The sequence below is a fragment of the Myxine glutinosa genome, unplaced genomic scaffold, assembly GCF_964187855.1.
Source record: "Myxine glutinosa unplaced genomic scaffold, kmMyxGlut1.1 SCAFFOLD_719, whole genome shotgun sequence".
In the NCBI taxonomy this organism is placed as follows: domain Eukaryota; kingdom Metazoa; phylum Chordata; class Myxini; order Myxiniformes; family Myxinidae; genus Myxine; species Myxine glutinosa.
In genome coordinates, this window is record NW_027616814.1 from 102942 (window position 1) to 123369 (window position 20428).

At 44.9% G+C, this 20428-nt stretch overlaps 1 protein-coding gene and 2 pseudogenes across 2 annotated transcripts in view; 2 read left to right on the top strand and 1 right to left on the bottom strand.

Annotated features, from left to right (window-relative positions):
- The window catches only part of LOC137433510 (uncharacterized), a 40924-nt gene that overhangs the window by 9639 nt on the left and 10857 nt on the right, over nt 1–20428 (bottom strand). For both annotated transcript variants that reach the window (XM_078768935.1, XM_078768936.1), the window contains exons 8-9: nt 14264–14358; nt 7579–7667 (exon numbers count right to left, since the gene is read on the bottom strand). In XM_078768935.1, the coding sequence (XP_078625061.1) occupies nt 7579–7667; nt 14264–14358 (184 nt within the window). The remainder of the gene's footprint in view (nt 1–7578; nt 7668–14263; nt 14359–20428) is intronic.
- Nucleotides 16188–17204, top strand: LOC144889085 (uncharacterized; annotated as a pseudogene).
- LOC144889083 (uncharacterized) lies at nt 18516–19350 on the top strand (annotated as a pseudogene).

Genomic DNA, 20428 nt, shown 5'->3' on the forward strand with positions numbered 1-20428 from the left:
AACGACGTCATGGAAAAAATGAAGTCGTTCTTCGATGCGGGAGAAATTCAGTGAGAGAATGTATGCGGTGTCTGCACTGACGGTGCTCCTGCCATGCTTGGTTCCAAATCCGGATTCCAAGCAAAAGTGAAGATGCTGGCACCACAAGCGAAAGGAACCCACTACGATTCATCGCTACCCCCTGGCTTGTAAGACTCTCCCTCTCTCATTGAAGAAAGTTATTGAAGTCGTAATCAAGATTGTTAACTACATCAAGGCAGGGGCTCTCAACACCCAAATGTTCAAGGAGCTGTGCAAAGACATGAACGTGGAACATGAAACGTTGCTGTACTATACTGCTGTACGCTGGCTTTCAAAAGGGAATGTTCTGAACCGCGTCTTTGAACTTCGTGCGGAAGTCAAACATTTCTTGAATCTTCAAGGAAAACATGACCTCCTGCAGCATTACGACAATGAATTGTGGAACGAACAACTTGCTTATCTTGCTGACATTTTCGAGCAGCGGAACCAGCTGAACCTCAAGCTCCAAGGAAGAGCGACTAATATTATTCTTTTCCACGATCATCTCAGAGGATTTGTTGCCAAGCTCCAAAACTGGCACAGGAATGTGAACACAGGAAACATTGCCATGTTCGAAAGAATGTCTGAATTGCAAGACAGCATGGGAAAAGAGCTCAATCCATAGTATCTCTCCCGGGCTACTCCCTCCTCCGGTGTGATAGACCTGAGCCTCGTCCTGGAGGCGGGGTTGCTATCTTTATCAAAAACTCTCTTCCTCACTCGCCCTACACTGCACTCTCTCCACCTCACCCCCAGGAATACCTCTGGCTACGGCTTCCCCTTCGCTCCCACCTCTTGTTCATATGTGTGTTGTACCATCCACCAAACAGTGATGACTCCATCTACATCTCGCTGTCTGACGATATGGACCAACTTCTATCTACTCATCCCAACTCTCTCTTCCTCATATGTGGTGATTTCAACTGTCATCATGCCAGTTGGCTGGGTGTGGGTACCTCTCTCACCAGCCATGGCTCCTCAGCAAAGGACTTCTGCGACTCACTGGGACTGACACAATCTGTCAATTTCCCGACCCGGATCTCAGTCAACGGAACATCTTCTCTTCTGGACTTGGTTATGACTAACTTCCCTGAAAATGTCTGCTGCTCTTCTTCTGCTCTGATCGGATCATCTGATCATGTCCTTGTTAAAGTGGACATCTCTCTGACCATCCTCAGGGAGCCTGCTCAGCGTCGACGAGTCTGGCATTTCACTCAGGCCAACTGGCACGGTCTTCAAGCAGCCATCAATCATCTGGACTGGTCTCCCATCTCTACCACCTCTGACATCAACTCATCCTGGGAATTCTTCCAAAGTAAATTGCTCTCTCTCATGCACAGATTTATCCCATCTCGTCTTCAGTTGTCATACCCTTCCTCCCGTCCATGGTACACGGAATCTTGCGGTGAGGCTGTTGCCCAGAAACAACTTGCCTTCGTCTCCTGGAAAGCAAATCCAAAGGAAGGAAATCTCATTTCCTTTCACAAAGCCCGAAACAAGTGTGTGTCCACCCTCAGGAGAGCCAGGAAACAATATCTTCACGTTCTCAAGACCGAACTCTCTTATCTGTCTCCCTCTTCCAAATCCTGGTGGCGTCTGGTCAAATCCGTTTCTGGTGTTTGTTCCCCCTCCATCCCCTCCCTTACCTCAAACGGCGACACAGCTGACTCCGCACGTGAAAAAGCTGAATGCCTCAACTCTGTGTTTGCCTCTAAATCTTGTGTCCCAAACCCATCCTTCTCTGTACCCACCATACCCAGTCGTACCCTGCTGCTCCTGGACTCCGTGTCCTTTCCTCCTGAGAAGGTGGAAAAGTTTCTGTCAACCCTCGACTCTGATTCTGCAACTGGACCCGACGGCATCAGCCCACGGGTCCTAAAATCCTGCTCTGCTGCTCTATCTCACCCTCTCTCTGTTCTCTTCACCCTCTCTTTTGCTCAAGGTCAACTGCCATCTGCTTGGAAATCAGCCAACATCACCGCTTTGCACAAAAAAGGTGCAAAAACAGATCCTAGCAACTACAGACCAATCAGCCTTCTCCCAATTATCAGCAAAGTCATGGAATCCATCATTGCTTCGGATATGAAATCTTTCCTCTTCTCCAATGGCTTGATCTCTGATCATCAATTTGGTTTCAGACCAGGTCACTCTACTCTGGACATGCTGCTTCTGCTGTCTCAACAATGGATGGAGGTCCTCAATGCCAAACAGGAAATTAGAGCTGTCTCCCTCGACATATCACGTGCCTTCGACACGGTCTGGCACCCCGCTCTGCTCACCAAACTCTCCTCCTTTGGTATCCATGGAAATCTCCATGCATGGCTGGCGGACTTCCTCTCTAGTCGTCGTCAACGTGTGGCCCTGAATGGGTTTCTCTCATCTCCTCTTCCTGTTCAGGCTGGAGTTCCCCAAGGCAGTGTTCTGGGCCCCGTGCTTTTTCTGGTCTTCATCAATGATCTCTCTGACTCTCTCGAAAATCCTCTCTATCTCTTTGCTGATGACTCCACTCTCTGCCGCTCCATTCCTCTTCCCTCAGATCGAGAGTCTGCTGCCTCCTCACTCTCTGAAGACCTGGACAAAATCACAGACTGGTCAAACAAGTGGAACATGTCTTTCAATCCTGACAAATCTCACACTCTTACTATGTCTCTCCGAAAAGATCGACTGGACAACCCTCCCATCTACTTTCTCAACAATCCTCTCCAAGAAGTTCTGTCGCTCAAGATTTTGGGTCTCACTATCTGCCATGATCTTTCTTGGGAAAACCACATTTCCAAGCTGGCCTCCAAAGCCAGTCGCCGACTGGGCATCCTCCGTCGTGCGAAGTCCTTCCTCGGCACACCTGAGATCCTCACCACATACAAGGCTTTCATCCGCAGCTCAATGGAATACTGTTCTCCCCTATGGGCCGGTGCTCCTGCCTCACACCTAGCTCGGCTTCACGCTGTTGAAACCAAAGCTTTCAGAATTATTGGAATCTCCCGCGATGAAGCTATCTCTGAGGGCCTTTCACTCACTCACCGCAGGCAGGTAGGTGGTCTTTCTGTCTTCTACCGACTCCTCTCCGGCCTTGCACCCCCAGCTCTCTCTGTGCTCTGTCCCCCAAATATTCCTACAGGTCGCACAAGATCTGCCAGCAACCCTCTGATGGTTAAACTGCCGAAATCTCGGCTCTCTGCTCACCTTCACTCTTTCATTCCTCTTTTCTCCCGCCTCTGGAACAAACTCCCTCACTCCCTTCAATCCCACTCCTCCCTCCAGGTCTTTAAAACAGCTGTTCACCACCATCTCTTATCTTCCCCCATCCAAAACCTTGATCTTTTCTACCCCCGCTAATTCACCCCAGATCCACCTTGTTTGAAATTCCAACTTCTTTCCTGGAAGTCCTGGCAGTGTCCATATGTTTTATACCTCTCCCACCGCCCCCTTCCCATGCCCCCCCCCCCCAAAGCCCTCGCCCTCTCTCAGATCTCTCGATGTCTCCATGTCTCTCGGTCCCTGCTCTCAAATGTTGTGTTTGTGTCCTTCCCCCTCTCTCCCCATCTTGTCTACCGCTCCCGATGTTATATGTTTTATGTTTCGGTTTGTCTTTCTGTGTGATTAATGTTCGCTCTTTCACGAGCCTCGATCTTGTATACAAAAAAAAAAAAAAAAAAATCCCATACTGAAAAATGATATTCTTGAGCATCTGCAGTCACTGGAGCTGGAATTTCATAAGTATTTTTGTGATTTAGACAAGAATGAGGCAAAAATTGTGAGGAATCCTTTTTCCGTCAACCTTTGCGTGGAGAGCATGCCGGAGGCAATGCAAGATGAATTCCTGAATCTCCGAAACGATTGATTTGCCAAAGACACATTAGAAGAGAAGAGCTTGACGGAGTTTTGGGAGGGAATGGGTCGCTTCCCTAATATCAGCCAGATAACTATCCGGTTGCTTCTGCCATTCTCGTCTACCTATCTCTGCGAAGTGGGGTTTTCCACGCTGTTGAATATCAAATTGAAACAGCGTAATCGGATCCACGTGGAAGATGACCTCCACTGTGCCCTGACTGTGACTCAACCATGGATACCCCAATTGGTAGCTAAAATGCAATTTAAGCCATCCCACTGAGTTTTTAATTCACTTTTACGGCGCATGCACCGCGTCACGAGTTTTGATTACCTGAGTTGTTGTCGAATTGAGTTTCATTTTGTGTGATCATAACACACTGTGTTAAATACAGACATAACAGAGGTTTTTAGTTTTCACATATTCTTGACTTGGAACCTTTTCATACTGTTTTCGTGTGTGACAGTTCTATTATATGCTGTCCATAGTGTTGTTACTGATAATATTAAAATCTCATATCAAACATGCATCATTCGAGCGACGTTGCTTTGTTTGCTTCTTCCAAAAACGATGTAGTTGGGAGCCAGTAAGGAACAGAAAAAAACTATGGAACTAAATGTTCATGTTGGCCACTTGGAATTCCTCATTTTCTGTGTAATAATTTACCGATTCTCATACAAGCAAAATAGCCAATTAAAGGAAAAAAAACACCTCTCAGAATGCACCACAGAGCACATATAAATCAAAACATTTCTGGGGGGCTTGCCCCCAGACCCCCATAGCCTGCTTACACACGCTCTGCCGCTCGACCCTCGCAAAAAGGGAGATGGGTGCTGGGGATGTGCTCTGGGAGCCAAGGGGGCCATAACACAAAAAAGGTTGGGAACCCCTGCTCCAGGCAGAGCAGATATTTGGCCACAATGCTGGTGAAGTCGCGACTCCGGCTCAAGAAGTTAGGAAAGGAATTTGAAATGTGTTCATGGTGCCAGCGATAGTTTGCCTCCTATTTGTGAACACCATGGGATATTCGATGTCCTACAACTAATTCCGGCACAAGGATGACCAGTTTAAAATCCATCCGAGGGAGGGCACACACATTGATGAATCACCCTGCCTATGAAACACAGGAATGACAGTTTATAGCTGGGCTGGGATTCAAACCCAGGCTAGGCATCTCACATCAACGACTATAAGATATCTCATGGGAACTAAAAAGAAGGAAATAATTGATATAATAAATAAATAAATAAATAGAGTAAGACCACCCATTATGTCGTCACGCGATTATAGCAATACCCTACTTGCGTCGCCTCAACTCACATTTACGTCGCTTTATAAGCCACACCTTTGATTCTCGAACATTTTCAGAACTTGCAAGACTGATAAAAATGCCATTATACATCGCAAAGTACCAAATTGGAAGATTGCAAAATCGTCGACAGAACTACTGTACGTTTGTGTACTTGAATATAGCTGGCATTACTCAAAAACAGAGGAATATCATCGGTAAAAAGTGAAATACAATATGTGAAGTGGCAACATTAAGAACGCATCACAAGCTTATCCTAGTAATGCTAATGATAACTAGAACGACACTTCGACGTCGTGACATCGACCAATACGCCCACATTATTACATCATTACACATACAGTACTTGTGCCATGTTTCATATAAATCCATTCAGCTGTTCTCAAGTATCACCTTTTTAGCTGACATGACATATGACCTTACCAAAATCACAAAATCACCTCATTTCTCACATTTGATGAAAAAATGTAATCAGTGCATCTTCGCATCATTATACATACTATTATGTCGGTGGGGTAGAGGAATATCTGGAGCCAGGTAGATCTGTATAGGAAGGTATTCGACTGTCGCGATAAGGAATCTACCTGTAATAAGTTCTATGTTAGTCAGGTTTGCCGGGATAAGCTGTATTGATGTCCCCACTACGAGGGAGCAGGGCGTGCTATATAGTGCAGGGATTATGGATAAAGATTCCTTTGTTCGTCGTCCCCTCTGTCGTCAAACCTTTGTCCCTTATGGCAACGCACACCCGTAAACACTTAGATAGGCCCTTTAGCGCACACAGTAATTAAATCCCCTTCCCTTACAACGACTTTGGAAGAAGCCAGATCGGGGCACCGCCGGGTGGCCGCCGTCAGCTACACCACCAGCTAGGCCTAGCAACATCGCGTGACACGAGCTATGACCACGCCACAGGGAACGTGTGATTGGAGGGAAGGCGATAGAAGGTTCGGTGGAAGGCACTGGTTGGTGGCGCGCCAAGGCTGACGTCACCGCCCAGGTTATAAAAGGGCGCTGCAGGACATTTTTCAGCAACTCCAGCTCTAGCTCTGTCTCTTGCACGATATCTCTCTGTGCTTGAAGCTCTTGCGCTTCTTCTTGGTCTTGAGAGGTCCTGGTGGTCGTTGGTTCACCATATGCGTGGTGCAGGAGCGAGGCTCGGTGCTGTGAACGGGCGGGACTTCGTGTGCGAACGGCGAGGGGTTTGGAGCGAGGGCGTTGGCTTGGGCCTAGCGAAGCGTGCAAGGCGGACGGAGGGTTTCTCCGCACCGGAGCTTGGAGCCATGGTGGATACGACACGACTACAGACGGACAGTTAAGATGCACCACATTTCACAAATACACACCATAATGCTTATTTTCCTTTCATTCATTCCTGTGTCCTGTTGTTGATTCTGGTGTGTGGGATCCCAATATAGGATTTAGTTTATTTGATTGCCGTCACGTTTCATTGTATCGGGTCCGTGAATAAATCTCTATTTTTGTACATTCTAATTCGTTGTTCGAGTTCATTAATTTTCCTGCAGGATCGAAGCTGCCGTCGGTTCGCTGAAGGTAAGCGCTTTTGCCGCAGCTTCCACTTCCCTTCTTCTTCCCGCGCTACAGAAGTAAAATCCGTGTTTGATCGTCGCCTCCAGTAAAGCCATTTTGGTCCATCCGCGGTCCTTGGTGTTAACCCTGAGGGATTCGCATGACAATACTTATATCAAGTTTAGGCAAAATCCCATCACCGATTCGCAAGTTAGAACAGTGACAGATTTTTTTTACTTAACGGGACCTCTGACCTTTGACCTCTTGCCCCAAAAATCGAATCAATAAATCTTCAAATCATTAAACATACTTGTGCCAAGTTTGAATTAGATTGCTTTCGTCGTTCTCAAGTTCGACACCTATCACAGACTTTGACCTTTGACCTCTTGATGCCAAAATCAAATAAGTTCATCTTTGTATCAAACGATACGCACTTGGACCACCTATGGTCAGAATCACATCACTGGTTCACATGTTATCACGGTAACAGGATTTTTACCTAACATGACCGATGACCTTTAACCTCATGACCCCAAAATCGAATCAGTTCATTTTTAACTCATTATACATACCTGCACCAAGTTTGACTAACATCCCTTCAACCCTTCTTAAGTTAACGCAGTAACGAAATCCTATCACGGACGGATCCACAGACGTACGTATGGTCATATGGACGGAAGGACATCCGGACGGACAACCTGAAAACATAATGTCTCTGGCGACTTCGTCGGTGGAGGAATAAAAATTATTTTGATTTAAATCGTTTTGATAATCGTCGGACATTTCAGGAAAGCATCCGTGACACAAACCGAGCAATTACTGGAAAAAGGTAATTGAATGTCTTGCTTACCACGACATGCCCCACATCGAACTCTGGAAGTACTCTATTCTTATAACTGAAAGTACGCTTATCATCTTCACCATGACGGAGAGAAGATCCTGGAAAGAAGAGGCAAAATGAACATAAAACAGATATTGAGACAGAAAAAGATCAATGGAGAGAATATCACCGTGTTCAGATGTGTGTACATTGTGGAAATGAGACATCAATTTCATCAATGAGTCTTTGTCTTATTCTTTGCCAGCCAAATGTTCACAAACCATATCCCTTCCTAAGAAGTCAAGGGCTCAGAACATGCAGAATTGACCCAAGTCTTTCAGGAACTGGTTGGCGAGGCCTGACATGATTGTATTGGGTAAAGGCAGGAATTTGTAATTTGCTCAGGGTGCCGGCGTTGACTTGCCAACTCGTCATGAAAGACACCATGAGATGTTTAATGTCTCTAAACTAATGTGACCAGACAGAATACCCAGCACAAGTTCCTTCAGAGGGACCACACATTTGTGAGCAAACACACCACCTGTGAAGCACCATTTGATTTACTGGAACGGATGGAATCACCAGGAAGGACATTGATCGAGCAATGCTTTCCACAGTTGGAAGCGAGGGGAAGTTGACATTTCTGGCATCAACCCTTCGTCGGACCAAAAAAGCCAAAAACAAGTACAGATAGATTCAAACTACACCGCCCCCATGCCAAATAATTAAATATCCTACGGTGCGGCATTGCTGGGGTGCCTCCGGCGCCCGGCAATACCGCAGTGCAGCTCATAGAGACTGCATTGCAAGGGAGAGGTGTACAATAAATTGATTGATTAATTGTATAATTAAAATCAATAAAATATTATCACAAAATATTTTCTTAATCAATTGGCGAATAGCAAAACTAAACCACTCGTGCTTCATCCAAAGATGTATCTTTTAGAAATTTAATTAAATAAGTCATTAATAAAAAATTAAATAATTAATTGATTAAATCAATAAATAATTCATCGATTAAATGATTAATCAATAAATCAAAAATATCCTTGATAGCCACATCACTTGGTCACTGTCATGTCCAAATATTAGCTTCCCAGCTCAAAAGGTGCCTGAGATATTGGCCAAATGAGAAAGAAAATAAATAAATGATTAATAATGAAAATAAATAAATAATAATCATTAAAAAATTAAATTATTAATCAATTCGGTCAGAGAACACATAAACCACCACCATTTCATCAGAATCTGTAACTTAAAAAAAAAAAATCTAAGTCATTAATCGAATAATTAAATAATTAGTCGATTAATTGATCAATTGATTAATTAATAAATCAAAAATAGCCTTTGCAGCCAAATCACCAAGTCATTGGCATGTCCAAATATCAGCTTCCTAACTCAAAATGCGCCTGAGTTAATGGTCAGAAGAGAAAGGAAATTTGATTAATTAAATAAGTACTTAATTCATCGCTAATAATTTAAAAACTCCACAATTAATTGATTATTCAAAAAACAAAAAATACAGTTTTGACAAAGGACTTGCTCACGATTGTGCCGAAATTTCAGCTTCCGAGCTCAAAGGATGGCAGAGATATCGCCCGGACAAACAAACAAACAAGAAAACAAGAAAACAACAAAGAAAGAAAACAACCAGAGTGAAAACTGAGTACTCCCTTTCAGCGTGCGTCACTGCTGAGCCCCCTTCGGTGCCCGGCAATGACGTTATGCAGCGCCTGGAGATGGCATAGGAAAGGTGCGGTGTGCAATTATCATAAAATATTTTCTTAATCAATTGGCTAATAACATAACAAAACCACTACTGCTTCATCCGAAGATGAATCTTTTAGAAATTTAATGAAAGTCATTAATAAAAATTTTAATAATTAATTGATTAATCAATAAATAATTAATTGATTCAATGATTAATCAATAAATCAAAAATATCCTTTATGGCCACATCACCTGGTCACTCTCATGTCCAAATATTAGCTTCCTAGCTCAAAAGGTGCCTGAGATATTGGCCAGATGAGAAAGAAAATAAATAATAATTAATAAAGAAAAATAAATAAAGAACAATAAAAAATAAATAAATAATTAATCAATTCGCCAATAGAACATATAAAGCACCACCATTTCATCCGAATCTGTAAATCAAAAAAAATTAAAACATTAGTCATTAATCAAATAATTAATCGATTAATTGATTAATCAATAAATCAAAAATAGCCTTTGCAGCCAAATCACTTCGGGCACCATGGCCCCCTTTTTGAAGCAATGTTTTATGGCCGGATGCCCTTCCTGCCGCCAACCCTGTTAGTCGCCTGTTGCGACACACAGGGAATTACCAGTGACCTGGTACTCAATTTGCCGACCTCGGAAGGGTGACAGGCCTTCAACCCCCCTGGTGTTACTTCAGCGATCAACAAGGATTCGAACCCAGGATCCTTGGCATGTCCAAATTCAGCTTCCTAACTCAAAAGGTGCCTGAGATAATGGTCAGAAGAGAAAGTAAATGTATAAGAGTGCCAATTAATCGCTAATAATTAAATAACTCATCAATTGATTGATTAATCAAAAAACAAAAAATACCGTTTTTGACAAAGTACTTGCTCACTATTGTGCTGAAATTTCAGCTTCCCAGCTTAAAGGATGGCTGAGATATCGCCCAGACAAACAAACAAACAAACAAACAAGAAAGCAAGAAAACAAACAACCAGAGTGAAAACGGAGTACTCCCTTTTAGCGGGCGTCATTACCGAGCCCCCTTCGGTGCCCGGAAATGAGGTTATGCAGCGCCTGGAGATGGCATAGGAAAGGTGCGGTGTACAACAGTCCGACACAGGGCCTCACGTGCAAGACTAGCTCTTTATTCGAAAGTGCACGATCAGTTTGAGAAGCAAAGCAGACTGCACAGTTCAGAGGTAAATTTACTACATCTGTACAGCCTTGTAGCTGGTGTTGGGCCTAGCCCTGGTGTTGGGCTAGCGGCTAGGGTGCCGGCTTAGGATCCTAGGATCCTGGGTTCGAATCTCGGTCGATCGCCGAATTAATGCCAGGCGGGTTGACTCAGCCTGTCATCCTTCCGAGGTCGGCTAATTGAGTACCAGTTCACTGGTAATTCCCTGTTTGTCGTTGAAGGCGGCAAAAAGGGTTGGCGTCAGGAAGGGCATCCGGCCGTAAAACATTGCTTCAAAAAGGGGACCAAAAAACAACAACTACCACGGTCCCCGAAAAGGCCAACCCCCGCTTTGCGGGGAAAAATGGCCTCTAAACGGTGGTTGTACAGCCTTGTAGCTGTGATGGAGGTGCTGGCTCGGAACGTAAAGGAGGGTTTACCGTGGGAGTTGTTGTATACAGATGATCTGGTGTTGATTGCAGAATGTATGGATGGACTGAAGGAGAAGATGAACAAGTGGAAGGAATGTATGGAGACAAAAGGTCTGAAGGTGAATATCAGAAAAACGAAGGTGATGGCAAGTGGTAAAGCATGTGGTGAGGTAGAAAGAACTGGGAAGTGGCCGTGTGCTATGTGCAGGAAGGGTGTCGGAGTGAATTCCATTCAATGTACAATGTGCGCTGAGTGGGTTCATCAAAAATGTAGTGGTTTGAGAGGGTCATTAACCAGTGTGGCAGCTACATTCAAGTGTAAGGTGTGCACAGAGGGAGCTGCAGATGGAGGAAATGTTGAGTTGGATCTTGGAGATGGCGTGAAGCTGGAAGGTGTGAAAACATTTTGCTACCTCGGAGACATGCTGAATGGAGAAGGTGGATCAGACTCGGCAACGGTTGCGAGAGTGAGATGTGCATGGAAGAAGTTTCGGGAACTGAGTGGCGTGCTGACGAGGAGGGGAGTGTCGTTGAAGATGAAGGGAAAGGTGTATGCTGCATGTGTGAGAAGTGTTATGATTTATGGGAGCGAGACATGGGTAATGAACAGAGAGCAGCAACCAAGGCTGGAAAGGGTGGAAATGCGAATGGTTCGGTGGATGTGTGGAATATCGTTGAGAGAGAGGAAGACAAATGATGAATTGCGAAGGATGATGGGAATAGAGCCTGTGATGGATGCTGTGAAGAGAAACAGTTTGAGATGGTTTGGTCATGTGTTGAGGAAGGATGAAAGTGACTGGTTGAGAAGAGTGATGGAAATGAATGTAGAAGGAAATGGAGGACAGGGAAGACCGAGAAAGACTTGGCTAAAGAGGGTTGAAGAAGAAATGCGGGTGAGGGGGTTAACAGGGAGAGATGCAGAAAATAGGGCAAAATGGAGAAGATTGTCATGGGGACCGCAAAGCTAACCCCCGCTCTTGCAGGGAAAATGGCCTTAAAATGCCTGTTGTTTGTTGTTGTTGTTGTTGTGTACAGCCCTGTTGGACACAGTATCTATCTATAATTCCGGTAATCTCTGTGTGTATGTATGTTTGTATGTTTGTATGTCTGTATGTATGTCTGTGACCGCTGTTTCTCGACAACCACGGGTCCGATATACTTTAAACTTGCCAGGTATATTGCTGGGGACCCGAGGATGTGCCTTTTCAAGGTTTCATATTAATCGGACAAGTAGTTACCGAGCTATGTCCAAAAAACGATTCAACCAATCAGAGAGCAGCGAGCTATCACGTGTGCCGAACGTGGCGAACAGACTCTGCCTCGGATGGCACTTTTGAGAGCGTATTCATTTATTTCACGTTGGCAAACTATGTTGGCGTTAAACTATGTTTTAAAACTAATTAAAACTAATTTGCGAATAATCGTAACTGCGACATGCGAACTTCCGGACAGTGAAGACTTCACTTCCGGCAGCCAATCACAGAACGCGTTGTTGCGAGCCGAGCCGAGCGCGTGCGCCATTACGGTTCGTAATTCGATTTCTTCCGGAGAAAATAATAATTTCTCGATTTCTTATGCGCATTATTTCTCCCAGAGCGAAGGGCGGAAGCGAAGAGCGTTGTTTTTTTTGTTTACGGGCGTACGGGCGGGGTAGAGCGTACGGGTAGCGTTTTTTTTTTTTTTTGGCAAGGAACGGGCACCCACGTACGGGCATGCCCTAGTCTATCTATAATTCCGGTAATCTCTGTGTGTATGTTTGTATGTTTGTATGTCTGTATGTATGTCTGTGACCGCTGTTTCTCGACAACCACGGGTCCGATATACTTTAAACTTGCCAGGTATATTGCTGGGGACCCGAGGATGTGCCTTTTCAAGGTTTCATATTAATCGGACAAGTACTTACCGAGCTATGTCCAAAAAACGATTCAACCAATCAGAGAGCAGCGAGTTATCGCGTGTGCCGAACGTGGCGAACACACTCTGCCTCGGACGGCACATTTGAGAGCGTATTCATTTATTTCACGTTGGCAAACTATGTTGCCGCTATGTTGGCGTTAAACTATGTTTTAAAACTAATAAAAACCATTTCATGTAAATAGAGGGGGGGGATTGTCACTGTACTCGCAAGCCGTTCGCCGTTCGCTTTGGCGTTGCGAATGGACCAAAACATTTCATGGACCAAACCATTTCATGTAAAGCGTTCGCCGTTCGCTTTGGCGTTGCGAATGGACCAAAACATTTCATGGACCAAACCATTTCATGTAAATAGAGGGGGGGGGATTGTCACCGTACTCGCACCCACGTACCCACGTACCCACGTACGGGCATTGCACCCACGTACCCACATGCCCTAGTAATTTATAAATGGTGGATTCTCTCCAGGAAAAGGATAAAGGAATAATGGTGGCAAAAACACACAAATATGCATCTGAAACGGTGTTGGACAACAACAAAGAAGGCAAATTTATGTTTGTGGAAGGATGTTAATGGGATTTATATTTTCGAATCAGACAAAGCAGGCTTTTTCCATGTTCTATTTAGCACAAACAAGACTGTGGAGTACCAAGCATCATTGGCTAAGAAGGCAGATGTACCGTTGATGCAGTGTCCTCAGCTGGTGATGAGAGGAATTTGGAATTCGCCCAAGGTGCCAGTGATAGCTCCCTCCTCTTTGTGAAGGACACTATGTGATCTTTAACACTCACCACCTCATGCTGGCAGACGGGACACCCAGTTTAACCACCATCTCACGTCATCCATCCTCCTGACCATGATCTTTCTGAACCGCATTAACCCTTCCCAACCCAAACCTATTACTTGCTTCCTTTGAGCGTTTCCTCCACCTCAGTGATCATGCCGTTTTATATTTTCATTTTAAATTAATTTGCTCTCTCACCATCATCTGGTACCGTCTACAATCCAGAGATTGCCTCTTACGGAACACCATTCAAATGTTTATTCAGCAGCTGTATCTTTAACTTCCTCATCTATTCCATCATCTTGTCTGTCCATTTTAATCCTTGTCTTCCTCCTCTTCCATCAATATCACCAATCAGTATTGTTTTGTATTGCTTGAGGTGATGCTCAGCTTGGCCAAATATTACACATCGGATGCCTCTGCACTAAAGTTACACCTGTGACCGAGTGGAGCTACTAAAACACCGCCATGGCGTTCCTGGAGGATCAAAACAAAAAGTCTGGAGCATTCACGGGAAAGATTACTGTGATGAGAGGAAGTTGTTTGTATCACTGTCATGAGGAACAAGCAGGCACCACCAGCAAATTGAAAAAGAAACAAATCAACAACAAACATTTTCAGGTCACTCTTGTTGTACTTGTAAATGAGACGATAATATATTTTGTGAAAAGATTATTTCTCAAAACTCACCAGTTCGCAGCTTTTCCCCAGCAGATACATTTGTTACTTGGGGTTCAGCATACTCTTCCTCAACAGATTCATTTATCACTTTAAGCTCAGCATTCCTGCAGAAAAGAAAGATTTTGTAAAGCTGTCGTTAAATAAATGTCACAAATAAGAAAATGTGAGAATAAAAATGCAGTCAGGCAGGTGAAAAATCAGACTGCATCAGGTATTTGTGTTTTCTACATTCAGACAGCAAACACCACCACTAACTACACTGTGCTACCCCACCAAGCATCTTCAAATACAGTTGACAATGAAGCCAAGAAATGTCACGTGTAAAGAGGGGGTGAAGATCACTAAATATATATTTTTAACCACACTTTTTTCTTTCCCCTTCGTGTCGCAAGCTCCTACACTCACCTCTGAGCTGTGTAGCCTGGGATAGAATCCCGGGTCAGCAATATGCTGCCATCCTGGTAATTCACAGAAAGGATGATTCGTCAATGTGTGCCTTACTTCGGATGTACGTTGAACCTGCCTGCAAATGATGCTTTCCACAGCCACGTGCATTGTACTAAAGAAGATCTATCTGCATCTCAAAGAAGGAAGTGCTTTAATGGGGAGTCGAAACAGCCCAACATTTAATCAAAATGCAAATTTCAAATACAGTGCTCACTTCCAGCAATCCTCCACATTAGTGAGCGCTGACTTTGAAAGTTCAAGATTGGATGCACGAGGAAAGTGTAATGCATGTACTGCATCTAAACTTTAAGAAGTTTATACTAAGAACTAACTGGAGGAGTGATAGGAACCCAAGAGTGGCTGTGAATGGGAAAGTGTCTGCCTGGAAGGATGCAAGTCATTGAGTACCTGAGGGCTTTGCTAGCGGGGAGGGTGACTGTGACACCCTGCAAGGACTAAAAACAACACCTGAGAAAGGGTCGATGAGCTCCCTTCAGTAGCCACCAGCCTTCCAGTACGGATATGGGGTCTTTTGAAATACACCCAATGGGTGTAGGAAAATTAATTTTTCCACTGGCCTAGATACCCCCTCCTGCACAGTGGTCCTGTGAAGACGTTTCCTCGTTTCAGGACGAGATGAAGGTTTTGCCAGTTTTTCCTTTTCTTTTTCCTTGTAGCTCTTTCCATGTAGTGGCTTTCAGCCTTGTTTTGGGAAAATAGTTTTTTAATGCCTCTGCCCTTGAAGGTGGCTGGAGGCATTATGTTTTCGGGTTGTCCGTCCATCCATCCGTACGGGCTAAACCTTGTTTTTCTCAGCAACCACGTGCCCGATTGAGACGAAACTTTGAGGGTAGGAGTGGCACCCATGCAGAATGTTTTTTATGATAATTGTGACGTCATAGGTGACGTGGTATGGCAGCCATCCTCGATTAAACGCAAGTAATTAAAAAATTATTTCCCAGAAACCGCTGAATGGAAAAATTTGAAACCTGGCACATTGTCAAGTACTCCCAATGGAGAACAAAAGCATGATAATGATGTCATCATTGGTGAAGTGGTATCCCAGCCAAAAATGTTTTAATTGAATTCCTTATCCTATAAAGAATATAATTAATTGAATTCCTTATCCTTATCTGTGATCTGTGATCTGTGAGAGGACCTCTCCGGGCTCTGTGCCCCTTCACTCCTACCTGGCATGGCTCTGAGGTACTCCACCGCTAGGCTTCTTCAACTCAACAACCACTCCACTCCGCCATGCATCTCTGTCATCAAAAACCACGGACTCCTACGACGACCCAGATACATCCATAGAGGCTCCGGTCGCAAGTTTGTATATTCCCAGGCAGGTCACTCCATCCCCTCACTCTGGTCAGCTGAGCGCACTCTCACCCGTCGACTACGTCATCACAACAACATACACGAACGCGCCCCCTGTCTGCAAGCCCTGGCAAAATCACCCGAGTCCATCCACACCATACAAAGCAATATGAAGCTTACTCTGTTCAATACCCGGTGCCTCAACAATAAAAGCCACATCCTAAACGACTTCATTCTGGACAATAAACTGGACTTTCTCTGTCTGACTGAAACCTGGCAACAACCTCTGGACTACCTCTCACTCAACCTCACTACACCCAATGGTTACTCATACATCAACAAACCACGCTCGGAGGGCCGAGGTGGTGGAATTGCTGTAATACACTGACAGGACATCAAGACCAGCCCCGTCTCCATCTCATCTGCTCCATCATTTGAACACCTGGCTTTTAAACTTTCTGGTCACACACAGTCAGTCATGGCAGTTGTCTACCGCCCTCCCAAACCACACCCATCATTCCTGTCTGACTTCTCTTACTTTCTGACCCAGCTCTGTTCCTTCTCCCCCTCAACCCTCCTCCTCGGTGATTTCAATATCCACATGGACTCCACTGATTCCGCAATAACCGCTGACTTCATTGATATTCTTAATTGCTTTAACCTCACTCAACATGTCAACTTTCCCACCCATAACCGTGGTCACATTCTGGACCTTGTCTGTTCTATTGGACTACATCTACACCATCTCTCTGGCTCTGACCTCACTCTCTCCGATCACTTAGCCATCACTATGACCATCAACATTCCCACCCCAGCACTAAGGCAAAAACGCATAATCAACTTTCGTAAGCTAAACTCTCTTTCACCTACCTCATTCTCATCTTCCCTCTCCGAAAAACTGTCCACCTCTCCCTTCGTTGATTTGCACAGCCCCTCTGACCTCACTGACTACTACAACCACACTCTCTCCTCCTGCCTTGACCAGCTTGCGCCTATAAAAACCAAAACAGATTCCTTCACCCATTCTGCTCCCTGGTTTACCCCTGAACTCCGCCTGATGAAAACCCGTGCCCGCCAACTGGAAAGACTCCGTAATAAAACAGGTCTCACAATCCACTCCGAAGCCTACAAAGACCACCTGCAGCATTACAAAGATGCCCTTTCCCACGCCCGCTCCACCTACTAATCTCAAATAATCCACTCTGGCTCCGGAAACCCAAAAGCACTCTTCTCCACAATAAACAAACTCCTCAGCCCCCTGGATACCACCACCCAGTCATTCACAGTCGACAACTGCATTTCTTTCCTTTCATTCTTCCAAAGCAAGATAGACAACATCTACAGCAGCTTAACCACCACCGCACCTGTTCCCCCTCTAACCATCTGCCCCCCCTTTATCCTGCCAACCCCTATCTCAGTTTTCCCCAGTCTCCCCTACTGACCTCTCTGAACTCCTCACAGGAATGAAAACTGCCACCTGCACTCTGGACCCCATCCCCTCCAGCTTTGTTAAGGCTTGCCTTCCTGCTCTCTCTCCACTTATCACTGCAATGATAAACTCCTCCCTGTCTACTGGCATCGTCCCACCATCCCTCAAAATCGCTGCTGTCACCCCATTCTGAAAAAACCTGGACTCAATCCTGACACCCCAAATAACTTCAGACCCATCTCCAACCGACCCTTTCTGTCAAAAGTTTTGGAACGCGCTGTAGCCACTCAACTCAAACATCACCTCTCTGCCAATAACCTGTATGAAACATTCCAATCCGGATTCTGCCTCAACCACAGTATGGAAACTGCACTCCTCAAAATCACCAACGATCTTCTTCTCTCCTCCGACGCCGGTAACCTCAACATGCTCATCCTTCTCGACCTCAGCGCTGCCTTTGACACCATCAATCGCATCAGCCTCCTTACCCGACTTGAAACCACCTTTAACATCACTGGCACTGCCCTTTCTTGGATCAAATCATACCTCTCCGACAGGCACCAGTTCATCTCCATCAATAACTGCAAATCCCCCACCGCTCCCCTCCCCCAAGGTGTCCCCCAAGGTTCAGTTCTCGGTCCCCTCCTCTTCATCCTGTACCTGTTCCCCCTTGGTCACTTAATCTGTCGTCATGGTCTCCAATTCCACTGCTTTGCCGATGACATCCAGCTTTTCATTTCTGCCAAGTCAATTTCCACCGTCACCCACTCTGAGACCTGGTGTTGAGCTAGCGGCTAGGGTGCCAGCTTAGGATCCTAGGATCCTGGGTTTGAATCCCGGTCGATCGCTGAATTAACGCCAGGGGGGTTGACTCAGCCTGTCATCCTTCCGAGGTCGGCAAATTGAGTACCAGTTCACTGGTAATTCCCTGCTTGTCGTAAAAAGGCGACAAAAAGGGTTGGCGGCAGGAAGGGCATCCGGCCGTAAAACATTGCTTCAAAAAGGGGACCAAAAAAACAACAACAACCACGGTGCCCAAAAAGGCCAACCCCCGCTTTGCGGGGAAAAATGGCCTCTAAAGGTGATTATATTTTATTTTTTACCCACTCTATCCTGACAAACTGCATCACTGAAATAAAATACTGGCTTCAAATCAACTTCCTCAAACTAAACTGTGATAAATCCGAAATAATCATTATTGGACCAAAAACGCTCACCAAATCCACCCACAAATTCACCCTCAACATCGACGGTATCCCAGTACCACCTCCCCTCACATCCAGAATCTTGGCATCATCTTTGACCAAACCCTCTCCTTCGACAAACACACTAAACAGATCACCAAGACAGCCTTCTTTCATCTGAAAAACATCGCCCGTCTCCGTCCATCCCTCTCCTCCACAGCTGCAGAAACCCTCATCCACGCCTTCATCACTTCCCGTCTGGACTACTGCAACAGCCTCCTCTATGGTTCACCCTCAAATATCATCAATAAACTTCAATACATTCAGAACTCCGCTGCCCGTCTACTCACCCACTCCCGGGCCCGGGACCACATCACCCCCGTCCTTCACAAGCTCCACTGGCTCCCCATCTCCCAGAGAATCCAGTACAAAATCCTCCTTCTGACATACAAAGCCCTTCATAACCTGGCCCCATCCTACCTGACTGACCTCCTCCCCAGACACACTCCCACACGCACCCTCCACTCTGCTGCTGCCAACCTCCTGTCCCCCCCCCCCCCATCCGGACCAAACTCAGATCCTGGGGGGACAGGGCCTTCTCCATCGCTGTTCCCACACTCTGGAACTCACTACCTCAAACCATCAGAGACTCCTCCTCACTCACCACATTCAAATCATCACTCAAGACCCACCTGTTCAACACTGCATTCAACCCCTGATCGTCTCTTCTCCTTCCTTTCTGTTTGGTTTTTTAATTATGTATTTTTGTCTCTTTTGTCTTTGTTTTATGTACCATGTTAAAGCGTCTTTGGGTTTCTTGAAAAGCGCTATACAAAATAAGTGTATTATTATTATTAAATCTGAAATTGCATGTGCAATATCTATGACCCATTTTTATTGAAATATTAAATTTGTGACATCATAGGTCACATGGTTTGGCAGCCATATTGGATTTAACCTAAAACCTTTAAAAAAAACAACATCTCCCGAACCACCAAAACAATTGACTCAAACTTTTACGTGTGTCATTGACTAGGCATTACGATTAAAGGATAATCAAGAAAACATCATTGGTCACATGGTGTGGCAGCCATATTGGATTGAAGGAAAATATTAAATAATTATATCTCTGAAATCGCTTACCCTATCGATGCGAAATTTTATAAATATCACCTATCACCATTGTTGCATATAGTTTGAAAATGCCGATTTCGTAGGTCACGTGGTTTGGCAGCATCTTGGATAGAAAAACGTGGCGTGGCAGCCATATTAGCTTGAAGCCAATATTTTTTTAAAATCCTTCTCTGAAACTGCTTCACTGATCGATGTGAAACCTGTCATGGCTGGTGAAAATGTGATACTTGAAAACAGCTGAAGGGATTTAAATCAAACTTTTTCATTTTTAGGACAGTGAACGAGGGCATCTACCCATTGTGGAACTACTTGGAGGCATATTGGTGACGCAGTCACATTGCTCTCGTTATATATAGTCTTCAAAAACTAAAAAAAATACTCAAAGTTTGCATGTTGCCTCAGGGTACCCCAAGTATGGTTTCTGTCTGGGTAGCATATCTGTGGGAGTGGATTCAGAGTGAGAAGGAGACCCCAATTCTCTCTCCGTAAATGTTTAGTCCCACCCCGTGGTATCGGTATCTGGTATGACAATTCTTCTTCTTCTTGAATAAAGAATGTTTAATCAACTTGATAATGTGCATTCTAGTGATTCCCACTTCCAACTCCCATTCCTTCCTTTCCTCCATCAAAAAATGGTTTTCATTGCAGTGTTACGCAGAACGT